We start from the raw sequence: 21,623 nt of genomic DNA on the forward strand, positions 1-21,623 counted from the left end.
AATGTTATACCCAGCCTTTTCTTGTAGCAGTTGTTATTGTGAGAACAGCCTTTACTTGTAGCAGTTGTTATTGTGAGAACAGCCCTTACTTGTAGCAGTTGTTATTGTGAGAACAGCCCTTACTTGTAGCAGTTGTTATTGTGAGAACAGCCCTTACTTGTAGCAGTTGTTAATGTGAGAACACCCTTCCTTGTAGCAGTTGTTAATGTGAGAACAGCCCTTACTTGTAAGTTGTAGCAGTTGTTAATGTGAGAACAGCCCTTACTTGTAGCAGTTGTTATTGTGAGAACAGCCCTTACTTGTAGCAGTTGTTAATGTGAGAACAGCCCTTACTTGTAGCAGTTGTTATTGTGAGAACAGCCCTTACTTGTAGCAGTTGTTAATGTGAGAACAGCCCTTACTTGTAGCAGTTGTTAATGTGAGAACAGCCCTTACTTGTAGCAGTTGTTATTGTGAGAACAGCCCTTACTTGTAGCAGTTGTCAATGTTATAACCAGCCCTTACTTGTAGCAGTTGTTAATGTTATAACCAGTCCTTACTTGTAGCAGTTGTTAATGTGAGAACAGCCCTTACTTGTAGCAGTTGTTAATGTGATAACCAGCCCTTACTTGTAGCAGTTGTTAATGTGATAACCAGCCCTTACTTGTAGCAGTTGTTAATGTTATAACCAGCCCTTACTTGTAGCAGTTGTTATTGTGAGAACAGCCCTTACTTGTAGCAGTTGTTATTGTGAGAACAGCCCTTACTTGTAGCAGTTGTTATTGTGAGAACAGCCCTTACTTGTAGCAGTTGTTAATGTGAGAACAGCCCTTACTTGTAGCAGTTGTTAATGTGATAACCAGCCCTTACTTGTAGCAGTTGTTAATGTTATAACCAGTCCTTACTTGTAGCAGTTGTTAATGTGAGAACAGCCCTTACTTGTAGCAGTTGTTAATGTGATAACCAGCCCTTACTTGTAGCAGTTGTTATTGTGAGAACAGCCCTTACTTGTAGCAGTTGTTAATGTTATAACCAGCCCTTACTTGTAGCAGTTGTTAATGTGAGAACAGCCCTTACTTGTAGCAGTTGTTAATGTGAGAACAGCCCTTACTTGTAGCAGTTGTTAATGTGATAACCAGCCCTTACTTGTAGCAGTTGTTAATGTTATAACCAGTCCTTACTTGTAGCAGTTGTTAATGTGAGAACAGCCCTTACTTGTAGCAGTTGTTAATGTGAGAACAGCCCTTACTTGTAGCAGTTGTTAATGTTATAACCAGCCCTTACTTGTAGCAGTTGTTAATGTGAGAACAGCCCTTACTTGTAGCAGTTGTTAATGTGAGAACAGCCCTTACTTGTAGCAGTTGTTATTGTGAGAACAGCCCTTACTTGTAGCAGTTGTTAATGTGAGAACAGCCCTTACTTGTAGCAGTTGTTAATGTTATAACCAGCCCTTACTTGTAGCAGTTGTTATTGTGAGAACAGCCCTTACTTGTAGCAGTTGTTAATGTTATAACCAGTCCTTACTTGTAGCAGTTGTTAATGTGAGAACAGCCCTTACTTGTAGCAGTTGTTGATGTTATAACCAGCCCTTACTTGTAGCAGTTGTTAATGTTATAACCAGCCCTTACTTGTAGCAGTTGTTAATGTTATAACCAGCCCTTACTTGTAGCAGTTGTTAATATGAGAACAGCCCTTACTTGTAGCAGTTGTTAATATGAGAACAGCCCTTACTTGTAGCAGTTGTTAATGTTATAACCAGCCCTTACTTGTAGCAGTTGTTCTGGAATCTGTTGTAGGAAGCCATGGTGATGAGCCCTCCCCAGGCGGCAGACAGGGAGTAGAAGATCTGGGTGGCAGCATCCTTCCATACCTGGGAAACGAGCACACATAGGTGAGACACTTTTAGAGCCTCGTCAAAACATGAGATACAGATGAACAAATGTAGTCACTGTTTTATTGGCATGTTTAATAGGCTGTGATGGGAAAAACTTTTTAATTTTATCATCTTGAAGATGCTAAACCTCACCTTAGCCTCATTGAGTCTAGAAAATACCCAAGATGTGAAAAAAACTTTCACTTTTTAATCATATCATCTTGAAGATGCTAGATCTCACCTTAGCCTCCTTGAGTCTAGAAAATACCCGAGATGTGAAAAAAACTTTCACTTTTTAATCATATCATCTTGAAGATGCTAAATCTCACCTATGCCATCTTGAGTGCAGAAAAGACCTAAGATGTCTTAATTTTGTAATCTTGAAGATACTAAACCTTACCTTAGACTCCTTGAGTCTGCAAAATTCAAAAGTCGTGAAAAAAACCTTCACTTTTTACCATCTTGAAGATGCTAAACCTCACCTTGGCCTCCTTGAGTCTCTCCCACTTGGGTGTGATGAAGAAGAGCACTCCATCCAGGTGGCCGTCTTGGAGCACCCCGACGATCAGCAGGATCACCAGCACGAAGTAGGGGAAGGTCGCCGTGAAGTAAACAACCTGAGCAAAACAAACAAACAAACAAACAAACACGTTAACGTCAGAATATGCAGACCATAGCCACACTCTTGGAGCACCCCCACGATCAGCAGGATCACCAGCACGAAGTACGGGAAGGTCGCAGTGAAGTAAACAACCTGGGCAAAACAAACAAACAAACATGTCAACATCAGAATATGCAGATCAGCAGGATCACCAGCACGAAGTACGGGAAGGTCGCCGTGAAGTAAACAATCTGGGCAAAACAAACAAACAAACAAACATGTCAACGTCAGAATATGCAAACCCCGGCCATACACGATCCACAATAAAGGGGGAAGTTGCCATGAAGAAAACAACCTGGGCAAAACAAACAAACAAACAAACATGTCAACGTCAGAATATGCAGAACCCGGCCTAACACAATCCATAATATACATAAAGGGGGAGGTCGCCATGAAGTAAACAACCTGAGCAAAACAAACAAACAAATCAACGTCAGAATATGCAGACCCCAGCATAACATGATCCATAATATACATGAAGGAGGAGGTTGCAGTGAAGTAAACAACCTGGGCAAAACAAACAAACAAACAAACAAACACATTAACGTCAGAATATGCAGACCCCGGCCATACACAATCCACAATAAAGGGGGAAGTTGCCATGAAGAAAACAACCTGGGCAAAACAAACAAATACATCAACATCAGAATATACAGACCCAAGCCTAACACTTTCCATAATAGCACTTCTTTCTAAATTCGAGAATCAGCAAATAAAATTGTTGTGGGCTTGAGTAGAATACAATACTTACTAACCTTCCTTTCCCCAGCCACAAAAAAAAAAAAAAAAAAATGAAAACCACCATGAAAATTATAATATTTACAATAACTTTTTGCAAACTCTGAGAACCGACAAACTGAATTGGTTCGGCCTTAGAAAGATATGAAGTCTGCCAGGAGCTGGGTAATAGACTGTCACCCTGAGCTTAGGTCAGGAAGGGTTGCCGCCCGGAAATTACCATATAAATTGGACTCGCAGGCTTTAAACGCTGCTGACTCACTGAGTGTGTCTTGGGCAGTTGCCGACGGCAACGTTCGCCAGAGCGTTGTCTGTCTAACTGTCAATCATTTAAGACAACTCCATGGAAACATAAGTGAAGTCACATATGTCTTCCTTGTATCACAACTCAGGTGACCTCAATACGACTGTCACAAGGGTCTCTAGAGTGGCTACCATTCAGTGCTAACTCAGGTGACCTGAGTACAACAGCGATTACCCCATGTGCAGCCATAGGACTGCAGGTTTTAAGACAAGATAATTATGGACTTATTAGGACTTCAATCGTGCAATCTGTATTATTGTCACATTTTGTCTGACTCTTCCCGCATGACCTCAATAAAACACAGCCTGCAGGCCGATTTGAGTTTTCCATGAATACCTAAGGTCTTCAACGAAATCTTGTTCCCCTTGGTTGAGCGACTATAACAGTGCCTGTCCCTGGTGCTAAAAACCATATCACATCAACAAATCACCAAGGACCCTTTAAACTTTGAACATTATTAAAACACCTCTTGGCAGGCACATAAGCCTGAATTGTATGGTATGTACAATTATAGCTGATCAATCAAAACAAGTTTGCCATTAAAACATTGTTTAAAAACTACCACAAGCAATTTTAAAAACATACCCCAAGACGTACTACTCAAAATTACAATTACAGACACGAAAGCACAACAATTACAATGACAAGTCAGGTAAACGTCAATGACAGTTTGTTGTCTCCTAAAGCTTAAGACACTTTGTATGTTCTTACGACGCCTGGTAGATGTACATAACCAAGCAAATCTTCTATAACAGTGTCTATATCTGGGTCTGTAAATTGTGTTTTATCAACAAGTCCTTGAAGACTATCTAAACTTGGTGTCTCCTACTTCTTAGAACAGTTTAGACGCTCCTAAGAAAACTGGTAGAGGTAAGTAACCAAACAAATCCTCTATAAAAGTGCCTACCCCTGGTGCTGAAAACTGTTTTATATCAATAAGTCCTTGAAGACTATTTAAACTTGGTGTCTCTGAATGCTTAAGACAATCTGGATGCTGTTAAGACACCTGATACATGTAGATGTAAGTTATCAAGCAAATCCTCTATATCAGTGTCTATCCCTGGTGCTGAAAATTTTGTTTTATCAACAAGTCCTTGAAGACTATTTAAACTTGTTGTCTCCTACTTCTTAGAACAGTTTAGACGCTCCTAAGAAGACTGGTAGAGGTAAGTAACCAAGCAAGTCCTCTATAAAAGTGCCTGTCCCTCGTGCTGAAAACTGTTTTATATCAACAAGTCCTTGAAGATTCCTTAAACTTGGTGTCTCTGAATGCTTAAGACAATCTGGATGCTGTTAAGACACCTGATACATGTAGATGTAAGTTATCAAGCAAATCCTCTATATCAGTGTCTATCCCTGGTGCTGAAAATGTTGTTTTATCAACAAGTCCTTGAAGATTATTTAAACTTGGTGTCTCCTACTTCTTAGAACAGTTTAGATACGCCTAAGAAAACTGGTAGAGGTAAGTAACCAAGAAAGTCCTCTATAAAAGTGCCTGTCCCTGGTGCTGAAAACTGTGTTTTATCAACAAGTCCTTGAAGATTATTTAAACTTGATGTCTCCTACTTCTTAGAACAGTTAAGATACTCCTAAGAAAACTGGTAGAGGTAAGTAACCAAGAAAGTCCTCTATAAAAGTGCCTGTCCCTGGTGCTGAAAACTGTGTTTTATCAACAAGTCCTTGAAGATTATTTAAACTTGATGTCTCCTACTTCTTAGAACAGTTAAGATACTCCTAAGAAAACTGGTAGAGGTAAGTAACCAAGCAAGTCCTCTATAACAGTGCCTGTCCCTGGTCCTGAAAATTGTGTTACATCAATGTACCACTGAAAGTTCCTTACCCTGGTGTTTTGCACTAAGATCTCCCTAAGAAATCAAGCGAACCCTTTACCACAGTGCTTGTTCCTGGTGCTACAACTGTTGCAATGACATTTTCAATAACACCTTCAAGCTATTGTTCCAGTCTCCTCAATAACTTTACAAATGTTCTTAAGAAACCTGGTATATGAACGTGGCCAAGCAACATCTCTGTAACAGCACCTGTCCCTGGTGCTGAAAACCATCCTTTAACAACACCTAAAAAAACTAATTAAACCTTAAGTTTCTCCCTCCTCAAGAAAATAAGATGCAACTGTCAATATGAATGGTGTTTTAAAATTTCCGAATCTTTGCATTTTTAATGCCGAAAGGACCCATTGTTTTAACCTCCTCAAGGAGTTTGGGTTGAAACCCAGCAGATGTAGGCACCCATGCAGAACTTCCCAGGCTGACTTTAAGGAGGATAACGTCTCGCAAGCTGGGTTTTTGTTCAATACAATTTGCCGGCTGAGCTGGGCTGTGAGGAGACCAGGTGCTGTCCAGTCGGATCATTGGAGAACGGCTTTCTTCCATAACACGCTCTTAAGGTGGGCCGAATCAGACTTAACGTTGGTGCCTGTCACATCCCTGCTTTGTTCCATAACACGCTCTTATGGCTGGCCAAATCAGACCCAAACATCGGTTCCTGTCACTTTCCTTCTCATCAACTTTCCTGTAATACTTAATAGTAATCATTAAAAAAATATTCTTACAGCGGGCTAAATCTGACTAAACATTGGTTCCTGTCACTTTCCTTTTTACTAAAAGGCCAATTCAATTTCCAGGTGCTTCGATACAAAGATGTTTTCTTAATTGCAATGGACATGAAAACCTCCTTACAGAAGGCATATCAGACAAAACATCAGTTCTTGTCACATAATGACACATCTCTTTCAAAATGCTAGGCCATAACAGATTAATTTCTAGGTTCCCAAATATAAAAATGTAATACTTGATCGGAATCAACATGAAAGCCTCCTTACAGAAGGCCAATCAGACTAAAATATCGGTTCTTGTCACACTTCTTTAAAAACAAAAAGGTCAGGCCATAACAGTAGAATTAAGCCTATGTTTTAAGCCTGACAACTGTCCAAGGGACTAAATTTGATTCCTACTTGCACTATACAGAATCCAGAATTGCAATATATCCTCAATGCTGCCAGTTTTGTTTGTAGGACTAGAAGAGTTGCAAATAAGTATGGTTAAGGGGGTGAAGTCTTCCTGCTATTGTAAACACCAGTCACAAAACCTGACAACTGCGATAACACAGTACGTGACGTGAACGCTCGTAACTCACTCCCCGTCCGACCATATCGTCCCAGTAATCGATACATCATTTGTGTTTAAGGCCCCCTCGGCTGTGCCCAACAGTAATTAGCTCCCGTTCGTTACCTCGCGCGCACGGATCGCTGACGACTCAAGGACAAACAGAACAGCGGACATGGTCGATACAAAGTTTTTTAAACCCTCTTTTCCTAAGACCATGAAAGAAAGGGATTTTGAACCAGTTTAGCTCACTGAAGTGAAGAGCTAGTCTTCCACTGGTCGTGACAGAGAAGACAGAGGCTATGTACAGTATCTACAGGTTCATTGTACCAGGGAAATTCCCCTAGCTTTTTTTGACGAGCACAATAAACATTACTAGATAGATAGAAACAATAATGCTGGACTGGAAGATCAACAGTTAAAAAAAAAACAGAACAAAGGTTCAAACAAGGTAGCAAAGTGCCAGAAAAGTGTCTACCTTGTACACAGTTTCAGTGACCAACTATGTAGTCAAATTTTCCTTCAAAGGATTGTAGGTTTTAAGACTGCATAATAATGGATTCATTAGGATTTAAATCATGTAATCTGTACTATTGTCACATTTTGTCTGACCCTATCCTCCTCCCTCAAGACCTCAATAAAATGCAGCCTTGTTAAACAAAATCTTCCCTCCCCTTCTTATAAGACTTTAACAGTGCCTGTCCCTGGTGCTGAAAACCCTGCCACATCAACACATCACTGAGGACTGCTTAAATTTGGTGTCTCCAAAGCCTTGAGACAATCTGGATGTTCTTAAGACGATCTGGGTGCTGTTAAGATACCAGGTTGACGTAACTAAGCAACTCCTCTATCACAGTGCCTGTCCCAGGTGCTAAAAACCATGTTATATCAACACATCACAAATTTAAATTAAGGACTCTTAATTTAAATTTGGCGTCTCCAAAAGCTTAAGATAATCTGGATGTTCTTACAGCACCTGGTGGTAAACAACCAAGCACATCCTCTGTAACAGTTCCTGTCTCTGGTGCTGAAACGTGTGTAGAAGCTTGCCCTCTACTTCCATCTTGTCTCCTCGCTAAATGAAAGCTTCATTACGTCTGAGAGCCCCCTGGTCACTTTGTTAGTGTCGAATTTGTTTCCAGATCAAAGCCCGACGAAATCAATCAATCAATCAATCAATCACTTAACGATCAATATTTAAATGACCTGTAACCACTGCCCCCATTGTGAGTACGGAGCACCATTTGTTTGGAATATCTAAGTGCCTATTGGTCCATTTGACCTGTTTTCATGACGACTGGACCGTAAGATGCACTGTGGCAACTTGTGACCCACAGAAAGGTCGTGTAGCGTTTAGTGTCATCAGTCACAATGTAGCCTTATGAACAGTTACAGAGATTAAAATGTATCCAGTACAGTCTACTCCTCTGAATTTACTTGTTGAACAATGTCAATCAAAATATTATGAAATATGATGATATGCCAATCCAAACTGACCAAAAATTCTTCAAATTACATGTGATGTTAACAGAGTCACCTCACAGGTACCCTTACAATCCCAACTTTTTACTCTATATCTTCAAAACCTCACTGCAGAAGGGCCAACATCCCCCTTCCACACAACCCCCCAGATTGGTCACTTTGCCCTTACCGTTATGCTAAAATAAAATCCTTGCTAGAACCCTGACAACTAGGGCTGGGTATCAGTACAGCGTACCAGTACAAAACCATTTTTTCTTATTGGACCGGTCCAGAAAAACCGGACCAGATGTTGGACCGATTACAAAAATTAACAGATTATTTTACCAGGAATTCACACCTTTTGGCGCTTGCAGGTGGAAGAAAATAACAAGAGTGAAGTAGAGTAGAGTTTATAGTAATTTCTACCAAGTTTTACATCCAATTGTACAGGTGCAGTTAGCGTTGTATGATTTTAAAACGCCAGTGTAAGTCTAATATTCCACCCAACAGATTTCTTTGTAGTTAAATGGACCATTCGTATGAGTCATACGGCATCAGGTCCAGGTTCAGGTCCGGATCTGGACCTGATCCTCTGGACCTGGACCTGAATTTTCTGTACCGGTACCCACCCCTACTGACAATGGCTCACAACCTTTGTGTCTACAAGCTGTGCCAAGATGCCTGTGGCTAAACTGGGAACTGCGATAATTGATGGTGCCGCTGTCCAAGGGTCTGGAGCAGCTGCCATCTGATAGTGACTCAGGTGACCTCAATATGACAGCAATTGCCCCAGGTGCCCCCATAAGACTGTGGGCTCCAGGAATTGCATACACTGGGCCATACTGCTATTCTTTTCAGGAGCTGTAGTGGGTTCTTAATATGCTCTAGGCTTCATGCATGAAACAGACAGTTTATGTTTTGGTTTTGATTGTAACACATCAGTTTTTTGCAGAAAACTTCAACGTTTTGTTGGGTGAGTGACACAGCCGTGATTCAACCTCACGGCTAATCTTGATCTGGAGGCAGGGCCACCAACCACTAGACTACTACACAAACTGGTATTAAGAAACAGATGTTGTTTTTTTTTAAACTTCATTCTTGTCACAAGTGTTAACCAGCTTAGACTAACCAATAACAAACATGATAGGACACATTTTTGTACTGATGAGGGTGACAGACAGTCACTGAAACGTCTACGGAAGAATTAAAAGAAAGTGATGAAACGAAGAAGACTTTGTTCGATGATAGGACACATCCGTACTAGAGGAACCAGGCAGGAGACTAGACCCTGTCAGAGTGAGAAGATGTCTGCAGAGTGACTCTGTGAATAAAGCAGTAAAAAGTGCATTTGGGAGTTGAGGCATTGATTTGGAACCCTAAGACAGGTAGAAGCACAGTCTGAGACAAGATAGGATGTGACAGTTCTCATCATCTCTCCATCACTTCATCATCATCATCTTTGGTACTGCTGAGCCCGCTGAAAAGCGGATTATTAGCAGCTGCGCAAAGTGTTAAGGGTGGTGCAAACAAAGGGTAAGATTTGGGAAAGACGTAGACATGTGCAAAAGGACGGGACAGGTGAAGTTTAGAGTTGTTATTTACACCTATTCGCATATGTACAAAGGACAGGGGACAGCTCAATGCAGCGGAGCCCGTCCCAGCTCAGCTTTGAACTGGGAGAGGGACTCCGTCTCCGCCACACAAGGCTCAAGTTCATTCCACTCTTTGATGGTACGAGGGAAGTACGAGAGCCTGTAATAGTTGTTCTTACTCGCGATGGTCTGCAGCTTATAAGCATGACTTTACCCACCTTTCCTGAGGACTTGACTCCCTTGCACAGGCTGAGGAACACAATGACCCAGGCCAGCACCAGACTCAGGGCCAGCTGCCACTTTATACCGCCTGGCTCATGGATACCCGGCGTGATCTCCAGGGCATAGTGACTGGGAAACAACAACAACGGAGGTTAGTTTGTTTGTTTGTTTGTTTTGTTGCCACTTTATACAGCCTGGCTCGTGGATACCCGGCGTGATCTCCAGGGCATAGTGACTGAGAAACAACAACAACGGAGGTTAGTTAGTTTGTTTGTTTGTTTTGCTGCCACTTTATACCGCCTGGCTCATGGATACCCGGGGTGATCTCCAGGGCATAGTGGCTGGGAAACAACAACAACGGAGGTTAGTTTGTTTGTTTGTTTTGCTGCCACTTTATACCGCCTGGTTCATGGATACCCGGGGTGATCTCTAGGGCATAGTGACTGGGAAACAACAACAACGGAGGTTAGTTTGTTTGTTTGTTTTGCTGCCACTTTATACCGCCTGGCTCATGGATACCCGGCGTGATCTCCAGGGCATAGTGACTGGGAAACAACAACAACGGAGGTTAGTTTGTTTGTTTGTTTGTTTTGCTGCCACTTTATACCGCCTGGCTCATGGATACCCGGCGTGATCTCTAGGGCATAGTGACTGGGAAACAACAACAACAGAGGTTAGTTTGTTTGTTTGTTTTGCTGCCACTTTATACCGCCTGGCTCATGGATACCCGGCGTGATCTCCAGGGCATAGTGACTGGGAAACAACAACAACAACGGAGGTTAGTTTGTTTGTTTGTCTTGCTGCCACGTTTATACACGCCTGGCGTCAGTACGATACGTCGGCGTGATCTCTAGGGCATAGTGACTGGGAAACAACAACAACAACAGAGGTTAGTTTGTTTGTTTGTTTTGCTGCCACTTTATACCGCCTGGCTCATGGATACCCGGCGTGATCTCTAGGGCATAGTGACTGGGAAACAACAACAACAGAGGTTAGTTTGTTTGTTTGTTTTGCTGCCACTTTATACCGCCTGGCTCATGGATACCCGGCGTGATCTCCAGGGCATAGTGACTGGGAAACAACAACAACAACAGAGGTTAGTTTGTTTGTTTGTTTTGCTGCCACTTTATACCGCCTGGCTCATGGATACCCGGCGTGATCTCTAGGGCATAGTGACTGGGAAACAACAACAACAACGGAGGTTAGTTTGTTTGTTTGTTTGTTTTGCTGCCACTTTATACCGCCTGGTTCATGGATACCCGGCGTGATCTCTAGGGCATAGTGACTGGGAAACAACAACAACAGAGGTTAGTTTGTTTGTTTGTTTTGCTGCCACTTTATACCGCCTGGCTCATGGATACCCGGCGTGATCTCCAGGGCATAGTGACTGGGAAACAACAACAACAACAGAGGTTAGTTTGTTTGTTTGTTTTGCTGCCACTTTATACCGCCTGGCTCATGGATACCCGGCGTGATCTCTAGGGCATAGTGACTGGGAAACAACAACAACAACGGAGGTTAGTTTGTTTGTTTGTTTAGCTGCCACTTTATACCGCCTGGCTCGTGGATACCCGGCGTGATCTCCAGGGCATAGTGGCTGGGGAACAACAACAACAACAGAGGTTAGTTTGTTTGTTTGTTTGTTTGTTTGTTTTGCTGCCACTTTATACCGCCTGGTTCATGGATACCCGGCGTGATCTCTAGGGCATAGTGACTGGGAAAAACAACAATGGAGGTTAGTTTGTTTGTTTTGCTGCCACTGTATACCGCCTGGCTCATGGATACCCGGCGTGATCTCCAGGGCATAGTGACTGGGAAACAACAACAACAACAGAGGTTAGTTTGTTTGTTTGTTTTGCTGCCACTTTATACCGCCTGGCTCATGGATACCCGGCGTGATCTCTAGGGCATAGTGACTGGGAAACAACAACAACGGAGGTTAGTTTGTTTGTTTGTTTGTTTTGCTGCCACTTTATACCGCCTGGCTCATGGATACCCGGCGTGATCTCTAGGGCATAGTGACTGGGAAACAACAACAACAACGGAGGTTAGTTTGTTTGTTTGTTTAGCTGCCACTTTATACCGCCTGGCTCGTGGATACCCGGCGTGATCTCCAGGGCATAGTGGCTGGGGAACAACAACAACAACAGAGGTTAGTTTGTTTGTTTGTTTGTTTGTTTGTTTTGCTGCCACTTTATACCGCCTGGTTCATGGATACCCGGCGTGATCTCTAGGGCATAGTGACTGGGAAAAACAACAATGGAGGTTAGTTTGTTTGTTTTGCTGCCACTGTATACCGCCTGGCTCATGGATACCCGGCGTGATCTCCAGGGCATAGTGACTGGGAAACAACAACAACAGAGGTTAGTTTGTTTGTTTGTTTTGCTGCCACTTTATACCGCCTGGCTCATGGATACCCGGCGTGATCTCTAAGGCATAGTGGCTGGGGAAAAACAACAACAACGGAGGTTAGTTTGTTTGTTTGTTTGTTTTGCTGCCACTTTATACCGCCTGGCTCATGGATACCCGGCGTGATCTCCAGGGCATAGTGACTGGGAAACAACAACAACAGAGGTTAATTTGTTTGTTTGTTTTGCTGCCACTTAATACCGCCTGGCTCATGGATACCCGGCGTGATCTCCAGGGCATAGTGACTGGGAAACAACAACAACAACAACAACAACGGAGGTTAGTTTGTTTGTTTTGCTGCCATTTTATGCCGCCAGGTTCACGGATATCCGGCGTGATCTCTAGGAAATAGAAATCTGGAATGTCAGCAAGTCTACTGAATGATAATCGGATATCAGATCATAACAAAAACTCAAGCAGTGCCTCAACTTAAACTTTGAGTTTCTTGACACAAATCAAAAAGAACAAATCTTTAGAAATAAAAAAATCTTCAGTTTGTTTGGACACAGAACTGATAAAATTCTAGAGTGTTCAAATATCTAAGTAAACTTGACATACACCTTATACACAACAAATTCAAAGAAAGAAAGTGTTAAGACGTACTTCCAGTAGTCTTTGCTAGGGCTGGTGCGCCCCTTGTTTCCTCCTAAATCTTACACATTGTAGATGAAATGTTTAAGATATAAGAAAGTCTTAAAGACTTACTTCCAGTAGTCTTCACTGGGGCTGGTTCGCCCCTTGTTTCCTCCTAAATCTTATACATTGTAGATGAAATGTTCAAGATATAAGAAAGTCTTAAAGACGTACTTCCAGTAGTCTTCGCTGGGGCTGGTTCGCCCCTTGTCCCCGCAGTACGTCCCGTTGACCCACGTGCCGTTCTCATCGTACAGACCGAACATGGAATACATCTCCCCGCCTAACGTGATGTTCTGGAACGTGGCGTTCACCGTCTGCTGACACGCTACAGGGGGGAAAGGAGGAGTGACACTCGTTACTGACGAATCACTAGAGAGTAATTAGTTCTAGATGACTAAACCAAGGTTGGTCAAGATTTCTAAAATTCACTTGTCCAATAGGGTAAGTACATAAAAATTTTCTTCAAATTTTCACTTGCCAAAAGTTTTTCCATGCATTTAGACTTCCATCAGTGGAATTTTTTTATCATTGGCTCTTTTTTTCTGTGTTTACCAAATGCTTGATGCCATGATTGTGAAAAGTAACAAGCATGTCAAAATCTTAGTCATTGAAAATATTACTTGCCCGATCAGACAAGTCGGGTAGGACATGAGCTTGCCCAGGACAATAGGGCTATTGGACTTGTCCAACCCTATAAACAGCGAGTTAGTAACTAGCAATAAGCAACAAAACCAATGGCAAACACATAACAACTCAGTTTAAAATTTTTGGCAGACACACTGGCACAGCACCAAGACTAAGTAAAGAACACTAGCTGCACGCTACAAGGTGGAAAGTAATGACAGCATTCGTTACTAATTAGTTATTAACTCTAGTTGATAACTCTAGCAACAAGTTAGCACCTTGATTGAACAGCAAGAGCATTAAGCAACAAAGCTACTGGCAGATGCATAATTCGGTTTTCAAGTATTTTACAGACAATGCAACAACACCAAGACTAGCTAAGAACAATTGTTGCACATTTGGTTTTCAATTGCAGTTTTCTGGGGTTGTTGAAAAAGGTTCTTTTAATTTTTGATAAATTCTTAAAAAAAGGTTAGATGTGAAAAAGAAAGCACTCAGAGTCAGAGAAAAGTCAATTTTCACAACCACGCATATGAAAGCTAGTACAAGAAAATGTTGCATATTGGCAAACAAAAATCATAAAAGGCAAACTGCGCTAGCTGAATGTGATGTTGCTTGTGAGTTGCAGAAGTTTCTAACAGTGAAACTATGCTAGGTGAAAACGAGTATGTGTATCTTTTTTGCATGTGTTGAGTTAGTGTCAATGCTTCAACCAATTCAAACAAAACAAAACAAAACAAGAAGAAAGAATCTACAGAACACAAACATTTTATTGAAAAGTGTTAGTAGAAACAAAGAAAAATGACTAACTTGATTGTTTAATGAAATCAAACAATAGCAAACAAGAAGTAAAAATAAAAGAACTCATATATACTCTCTCATGAAGGGTTGGGGACCTACCATCTGTAATAAAACAATAAAAACATGTGTTTAGTGTGAGTATAAGCTGCTTGTAATATCATGGTTTATTGTCTTATTATAGAACTTAAATATGAAACTATGCATAATGCTTGCAAAAAAAGGTAGCTCACTTCTGTAAAAGCAAAACAAATTGAACAATGAAGAGTGCAGGGAGCGCAAATTCTTTTTTTCTTAAATCACAAACAAAGAAATCATATGCGTATTGACTATAAGAGAGAATATGTTTTGCCTGTTCTTTTAGAATCTATATACATTTTGTACTGGTTGGTTTTTGAATATGATAACTCAAAAACAGGTATTTTTGTTTGTGCTTGAAAGAAAAAAAGTTGTGGATTATACTCCAGGATAGATACTTTCAGTAAAGAAGATGCATTGATATCGAGATAGAGCAATCCCCCTTGCAGATCCCTTACAAACTGCAGATAACAGGCCAATTCACAAAGTTGTGGTTTAATACGAATAAAACTGCAGGAAGTTATACAGCCTTATGAAAATTTTTCTTTCTTTAGACTTCAATTCTTGTGAAGACCTAAAATTGACTGAGAAACATCAAAACTTCCAGAGTAAAGTGCACAGGTCTCTCTGGTAACCTCTGAACTCAAGATGAACTCTGAACTATGACCCATGCCTCCTAACCTTTCGTGACACACTCTGGCGAGACTGATTAAACTTGACTGATAGGTAAAAATTTCCAGAGTGACCCTCTTTGGTGACCTCTGAACTCTATGTGAACAATGACCCTGTGCCCCCTGACCTTTTGTGGCGCACTCTGGTGTGTTCCAGGGGTTGTTGCAGTCGGACCAGGGGAGGTAGCTGGTGAAGGAAGCAAACAGGTAGAACAGAGCGTAGGCGATGATCACGTTGTAGTAGATCCCCACCAGGAAGGATACACATACCATGCACACTCCAACCCCTAAAGAGGAGAAAGAAGAAAAAGCTTCAACAAACGATGGCTACTATAGATATTGGCTAACAGTTAGACTTATACACACCTGCAAGATTGAAAAAAAACATAGCTTGTTTAGAACGAGAGTTATCAAAACATGAAATTCTACTGCAGTACCAAAGGAAGCTACTAGGTGGCCCCAAATCTAACCAATCCAGGGCTTGCCACACCTCACCAACACACCAAGTATGAAAACAATTATATCCATTCAGCCATTCTTGAGTTATCTTGTTCACAGCCAGTTATCTTGTTCATATTCTATAGCCAGGTGGTCCTTAATTATGTAGAGGTAAGCACTAGTATAGGCTTGATTGTATCAATTTATTCAGTCTTTGTAACATGATAAAGACTCTTGATGAGGAATTTGACACCACCCACCCAACCCCTCCTCCCACCGGTACCAACCACACAATACAGACCTGCCACGTTTGACTGATGCACCAAATCTCATCAACAAGGCCTTTCAGACTTCTCCAGTTGGTTCATTACTACACAAACGAACATCATTGATCAGGGGAAACAGATCTAGGCCAGGAGCACTGGGACTTCGTTAGGGCCGGTTCATGATTACATCAAATGGATTAAACTGTATAGCAAAAAGAAAGTAAAGTGATCTCGATCCAGTTTTAGCTCACTGAAGAGCTAGTCTTTCACTTGTCATGACAGAGAGAACAGATGCTATGTACAATATTTACAGGTTCATCTTACCAGGGAAATTCCCCTACACATATTTAAGTGTGCATACATCAGATATGATCACTGATGCTGACTTATTTGGCAGTTTTAGGGTACCTATTGTTAGGGACGTAAAACGGAGAGACAACTAGAAGAAGCAAGTAATCACTAAAGAAGCTTACTAAATAGATAAATACAAGAAAGAAAGAAAACAAATGAAGAAAAGACATCAAAAAGATCTAAAAAGTAGTAAAAAAACAACAACTTTTTATTAACAAGTTGTTCAAATGAAATTAACTGAATTTTTATACTTATTTCAGATCATAGAAGTGCTATAAGAACTACTGCACGGCTGCATTAACAAGATATTCAAATGAGATTGCAATGAATTTCTACTTCATTCTATAGACGGCTTTGAGATCTTTAAAACAGAACTTCAACTGTCTTCCTGTTTGTGACAGATGAACTGAGGAAACTTTACTCTGAAAGAAGTCTGATCCAGACATGTGCGAGCCGGCTTGAGACTACAGATGTACGGAACATCTCTCATTCCAGCTGATGGATCAAAGGAGCTCAGCCGCTTTCATCTGTCACAAACACTTCTGAAACACTCAGAGAATTTCCTTTCCTCTTATGCATCCTTTGCTCTGAGTAAAGGGATAAAAGGCTGCTGGGTTTACCGAGTGTTGGAGTCATTTTGCTGCATGATTGGCCAGTATTTTGTGACAAGTGTACAAAAAGTATCACAGGTGCCATACTAAAGCCCAGAAGATGTCAGGCCTAAACACTTGCATTTTGCATAGTTATAAATCATAATCGAGTTTTATTGAAAATTCTTGCCCGTGGGCTAATTGCAGGTAACATAAAAGATTCAAACAGTGTGTAAAATACAATATCGCAGGTATACTCTAGTCTAAAACTAGTGAAAGCTAACTCTACATCCTGGGTTATTGGGTTCGACTCCTTTTTCGAAGACAGTGGAAGACGAAAGATCCCACCTTTTCTATTATGTGTGGGTTTTGTGATGTCAAAAGGAGAACTGTTTTCTTTTCTATAATTCAATCACTCTAAAATATGAAATAAACCTTAAAGTTTGTAAAATATACCTTTGTCAAATATACTTTTTTATCAATAGTTTTAAAGAATGCTTGCAGATAGATGATCAATGGTTAGGTGTGACGGGTTGTTCAGTGTAATATAACCAGCTGCTGCCGCACCGCGTGCCTGCGAAGCTGGTGTGTTACGCTGAAGGTTGGTTACACCAGCTATATGAATAACGCTAGTTCACCTTTATCCGTTGGGTAACCTATATCCATTGCTTTTAAAAACAGGGTATTTGGGATATCACGTTGACGGACGATGGTTTAAAATTTCAATATTTTCAGTACATTGTGGTTTAAAACTACCACCCGTCGAATTGATGTGCCTAAATATACTGTTTTGCCAAACAACGGATATGGTTTACCATGCGGATAAAGGTGAACTAGCGTTACAGATACAGATTTGAAAACCATATGATTTACTGTACTGGTATCAAAAACTATATTCATTCCAGACTCTTCAGTTTAATCAAGGAGCTCTTATATCACCAAAATGATAGTATTCCCGATGTGTAATCTGATCTGTTATAAATCACTATGCTTGTTACCAGACACCCTTGCTATCATATTTCATTACAACACCCAAGGTACAAGTAATCTGCACCTATTACTTTTGATAGGCAGCTGTCAAGTCACTAATCACACACAAATAGATTGGTAAAACATCATGTTACAATTCTGACACTGGTGGGATAATTGCTAATTATCAGATCTAATTGATAGGCACCTGTCAAAACTGCCAATCAAATACTAGGTGCAACATGTTTGTCTAAACACTGTGTTGCATTTGAAACTAGAGTGAGAAGTAAATGGATCTTTAAATTGACAGCTATCCGTCAAAGTCACACTGAAGTGTGTTATGAAACACATGAAGGTTAGAAATCCAGGTAAACAATATTCAAATACAAGTCAACTAGAAAAAAAAACGGAGCAATGAACTGGCAGAAATTGTTTCTGAGTTGTTTTTTGAATTGTACCGGTATTTGAATATTGTTTTTTGGCAAATGGCAAATTCAAAGAGATCAACTAAATGCATTATCAGTGAATTCCTGAGGTATGCACACTTGAGGTATGATATTCAAGACATTCTTGAAAAGTCCTCCATAGCACAGTTTTTTTAAACTGTGGCTGTGCTAGCGGATGTTAATCTCCAAGCATATCCTGCGATGGCATAAGATAGTACCAAACTGGCCAAGGAGTGTAGTCAGTCAAGAGGTGTCCATTTGTAGCAAAACACACTCCTGGGCCGGCTTCACCCCTCTGCCAGCTTTTGATACTTTGATCTTAATTCTTATGTTACCGTAGGATCTGCTTGGAGATTAGCAGATGTGAGATCAAGATGGTTTGATTTCTGGGCAGATGTTGAGTCCTTGGGAATTAGGCATTCTACACAACTTTCCTCACTCCACCCATGGGTACCTGACTTCAGTTGGGGAGGTAAATTAAATTACCCATCCAAAGCTCAGTTCAATAGTCAATGCACAGGGGAAATGCAGGAGAAACACAGCATACAGATCTCCTGCCTTTTTCCTAGTCAGAGAAGAGAGTGTTCCTTTTAGAGGATAGGTTTCCTTAGCACCAATTAGAGACTGTGATTCTTGTGTTCCTCTTGTGATTCCTGGTAATTAGTCACACCCTAGGAGGAGAGCTGGGCAGAGTTGATGGACAACCAAAGTCGGAAGGCAAAGGACGGACACTGCTGGACTCAAAAAGGCTATGAGACAACCTAAATCACCTTTTTTTTCTCTCTAGTCTTACTCTTTGGATACCCTGCGGAGCATATTCAAACAAATGTCGACATTACATATTCCATGACCTAGATTACCCTCTGGAGTCAGCAACATTTCTTCTGCAGCAACAAAAACTCGACAGGCAGAATCTCTCGCTGGTGTGACCATTCTCACCTCAAACAGACCGTTTTCTGTCGCCAAATCGTGAACAGGCGATCCCAAAATGGAGCTCAAACAAACCCTGATTTACTTCCTTTCAAGACACAACATGACCTAGTCTTGTCAGGCCATGCTAATAGCCAAATATAGACTAGACTGAGACAGTTCCTCTGTGAGGTCAGTAAAACTTTACTTGAGGGCCCTCCACCCTGAGATGTTGGGAGAGAAAAAAGTTAACCCTACCTATCCAAAACAACTTAATGTGTCATTCAAGAGGACCTTCCTAATGAAAGCTACATGTAGGTACTCATTTTCAGTCGAGTGATGAAACAACTAATAATAAAGTACCATATAACACACCAGGGCTCGAATTTCATTTTTGGGATTAGGTGCACTGGTGCACCCAGCTTAAGAAATTGGGTGCACCAAAATTTTTTTGGGTGCACCACTTAAATTAAAGTAATAACCTAGTGATAAAACTTAGTTACAAGCTATCAAATTCTTAAACAAGTACCATGATAGACATTTTTATTATCTTTCTAACACTTAGATGTCAAGAATATGATGTATACTTGTATACTTTGATATCTTTACATACACAAACCTAAGAAAATATTTGGGTGCACCCTGTGCACCCACAGAAAAAGATTGGGTGCACAGCTCCAATTTTGGGTGCACCTGGGTGCACATGCACCCAGTATTTCGAGCCCTGCACACCATCAAGCATCTGTTCTCTCGTACGGACGTACCAGTACAAGCTTACCAGGAAGCTAAACTGGATCAATTTTTTGACAAAAAAACGATTCCATACCCCCATCAACCTGTGTCAAAACTTAGGAATGCAAAAAATGCAACCAAAAAATAAAACGTAGAAATTAAAAATGGAAAACTTGACAAATCTGCATCCTGTATTACTCTTGTTGCTTGAACTGCTATTAGTCCCTGACAGCAGCCATCCTAATATGCTCTTGAGCGACCCCACAGCTGACTTTATATCCAACATCAACAACTCCTAACGTCATTTCCTTCTTTACAACACCGAGAAATCTGATTACCACCCTATAACGCACCTCGTTATCATCGTTAACCCATCCTGAAATTAAATGAGCGATCCGCAAATTGGTAGGTACCAATAACCATTCCCATCCGTTTCGGGAATCATCCCCCGATAGCTCGCGAGGGCTCTAACTGTGTTATACAGCCTCACTGCAGCCTTAACGTTCAATTCATCAGAGCAATGCTGGGCAGGAGTAAGTCAGTTTGGGGTTTCAGGTCAACAGTGGAAACTTGAACTTTGAAGGTTTTCCATGCTTCTTCTGCTCAAAATTTGGACTACAAGAGATTCTAAACTGCAAGTCAGTTTGTAAAAGTTAATTTAAAGTCATTCTCGCACTAGATGTTGCGCAGCGTGGCACCCATCTCCATTTTGATAGCCCTTGGGCCACAAAACCTCACTACATCAATCGGCTAGTCTACTACAATTATCTTGCATTGGGAGGATGGCCTTCCACAAGAAATCCCCCTTGCAGCTTGTTTGCAAACTGCACATTAACAAGCAATTCTCCTTGCAATAGCGGGTGCAATGGCCTTCCACACCGCAAAGGCTACAAAACCAAGCCAGCAGCTTTCCTCATATATGTAACTGCAGTTTCACCTTGCAATAGGGGGATGGCCTTCCAAACCCCGGAGGTTACAATAAAAACCCTAGCAGCTTTCTTAAAAACTGCAGATTTACCTTGCAATAGAGGAATGGCCTTTTACAGGAAACCCTTCTTGCAGCTAACTTTGTTGTGAACTGCACATAACAAGTATTTACCTTACAATAGAGAAATGGCTTTCAATATCATGGAGTTCATAAAATTTCATGTAAACTGCAGATTTATCCCCCTAGCGGTTTTATCACAAACTGCAGCTTTACCTTGCAATAGTGGGATGGCCTTCCACACGCCTACAGGGCCCTGGCTGGAGAACTGTCCGTACGCCAGCTCCAGGAAGAAGATGGGGAGTCCGGCACACGCCAGCATGATGGTGTAGGGTACCAGGAACGCACCTGGGGGGAAAACAGTCATAACACGTTAGTTCATGAATTTGTTTACCTGTTTGTTTGTAATTCTGTTGTGATTGAATGTCTGAATTTGCTGCATTTTGCATAACAGACAAAGCCAGCATCTGGATGGCACTTGGGAAGAAACAGCAGTCAGAAATTCAAATTGAAACATTAGTTCTTTTATTCCACTACGATCTATCATATATAGTTTCCATGATTTTTGCTATGCAGTGTGGCCTTGCCTTGCCTGTCTCGCTCGAGTTAGTCTACTGGGGCTGCCATATGGTATTTACTTATGGAACAATGTCTGATCCAATTATGAAAACTGTTGATGTGACACTTCAAACTCAGGTAAAAAAAATATTTCAAATTACAATGGGTACCATTCAAATGGCAACGTTTTACAGAAGTTTTCAAAATCTCC

At 41.1% G+C, this 21,623-nt stretch overlaps 1 protein-coding gene across 5 annotated transcripts in view; it reads right to left on the minus strand.

Annotated features, from left to right (window-relative positions):
- Positions 1-21,623, minus strand: part of LOC118428253 (sodium- and chloride-dependent glycine transporter 2-like) — a 70,391-nt gene that overhangs the window by 11,678 nt on the left and 37,090 nt on the right. For 4 of the 5 annotated variants that reach the window (XR_004832630.1, XM_035838259.1, XM_035838263.1 and 1 more), the window contains exons 4-10: positions 21,071-21,202; positions 15,297-15,455; positions 14,522-14,524; positions 13,169-13,322; positions 9,949-10,081; positions 2,335-2,469; positions 1,746-1,849 (exon numbers count right to left, since the gene is read on the minus strand). Coding sequence is in view for 4 of the 5 variants with exons in the window: in XM_035838259.1 (XP_035694152.1) it covers positions 1,746-1,849; positions 2,335-2,469; positions 9,949-10,081; positions 13,169-13,322; positions 14,522-14,524; positions 15,297-15,455; positions 21,071-21,202 (820 nt within the window). In the remaining variant the exon portion in view is untranslated. The remainder of the gene's footprint in view (positions 1-1,745; positions 1,850-2,334; positions 2,470-9,948; positions 10,082-13,168; positions 13,323-14,521; positions 14,525-15,296; positions 15,456-21,070; positions 21,203-21,623) is intronic. The other variant, XM_035838260.1, reaches the window with a different exon arrangement.

The sequence above is a fragment of the Branchiostoma floridae genome, chromosome 12, assembly GCF_000003815.2.
Source record: "Branchiostoma floridae strain S238N-H82 chromosome 12, Bfl_VNyyK, whole genome shotgun sequence".
Lineage (NCBI taxonomy): Eukaryota > Metazoa > Chordata > Leptocardii > Amphioxiformes > Branchiostomatidae > Branchiostoma > Branchiostoma floridae.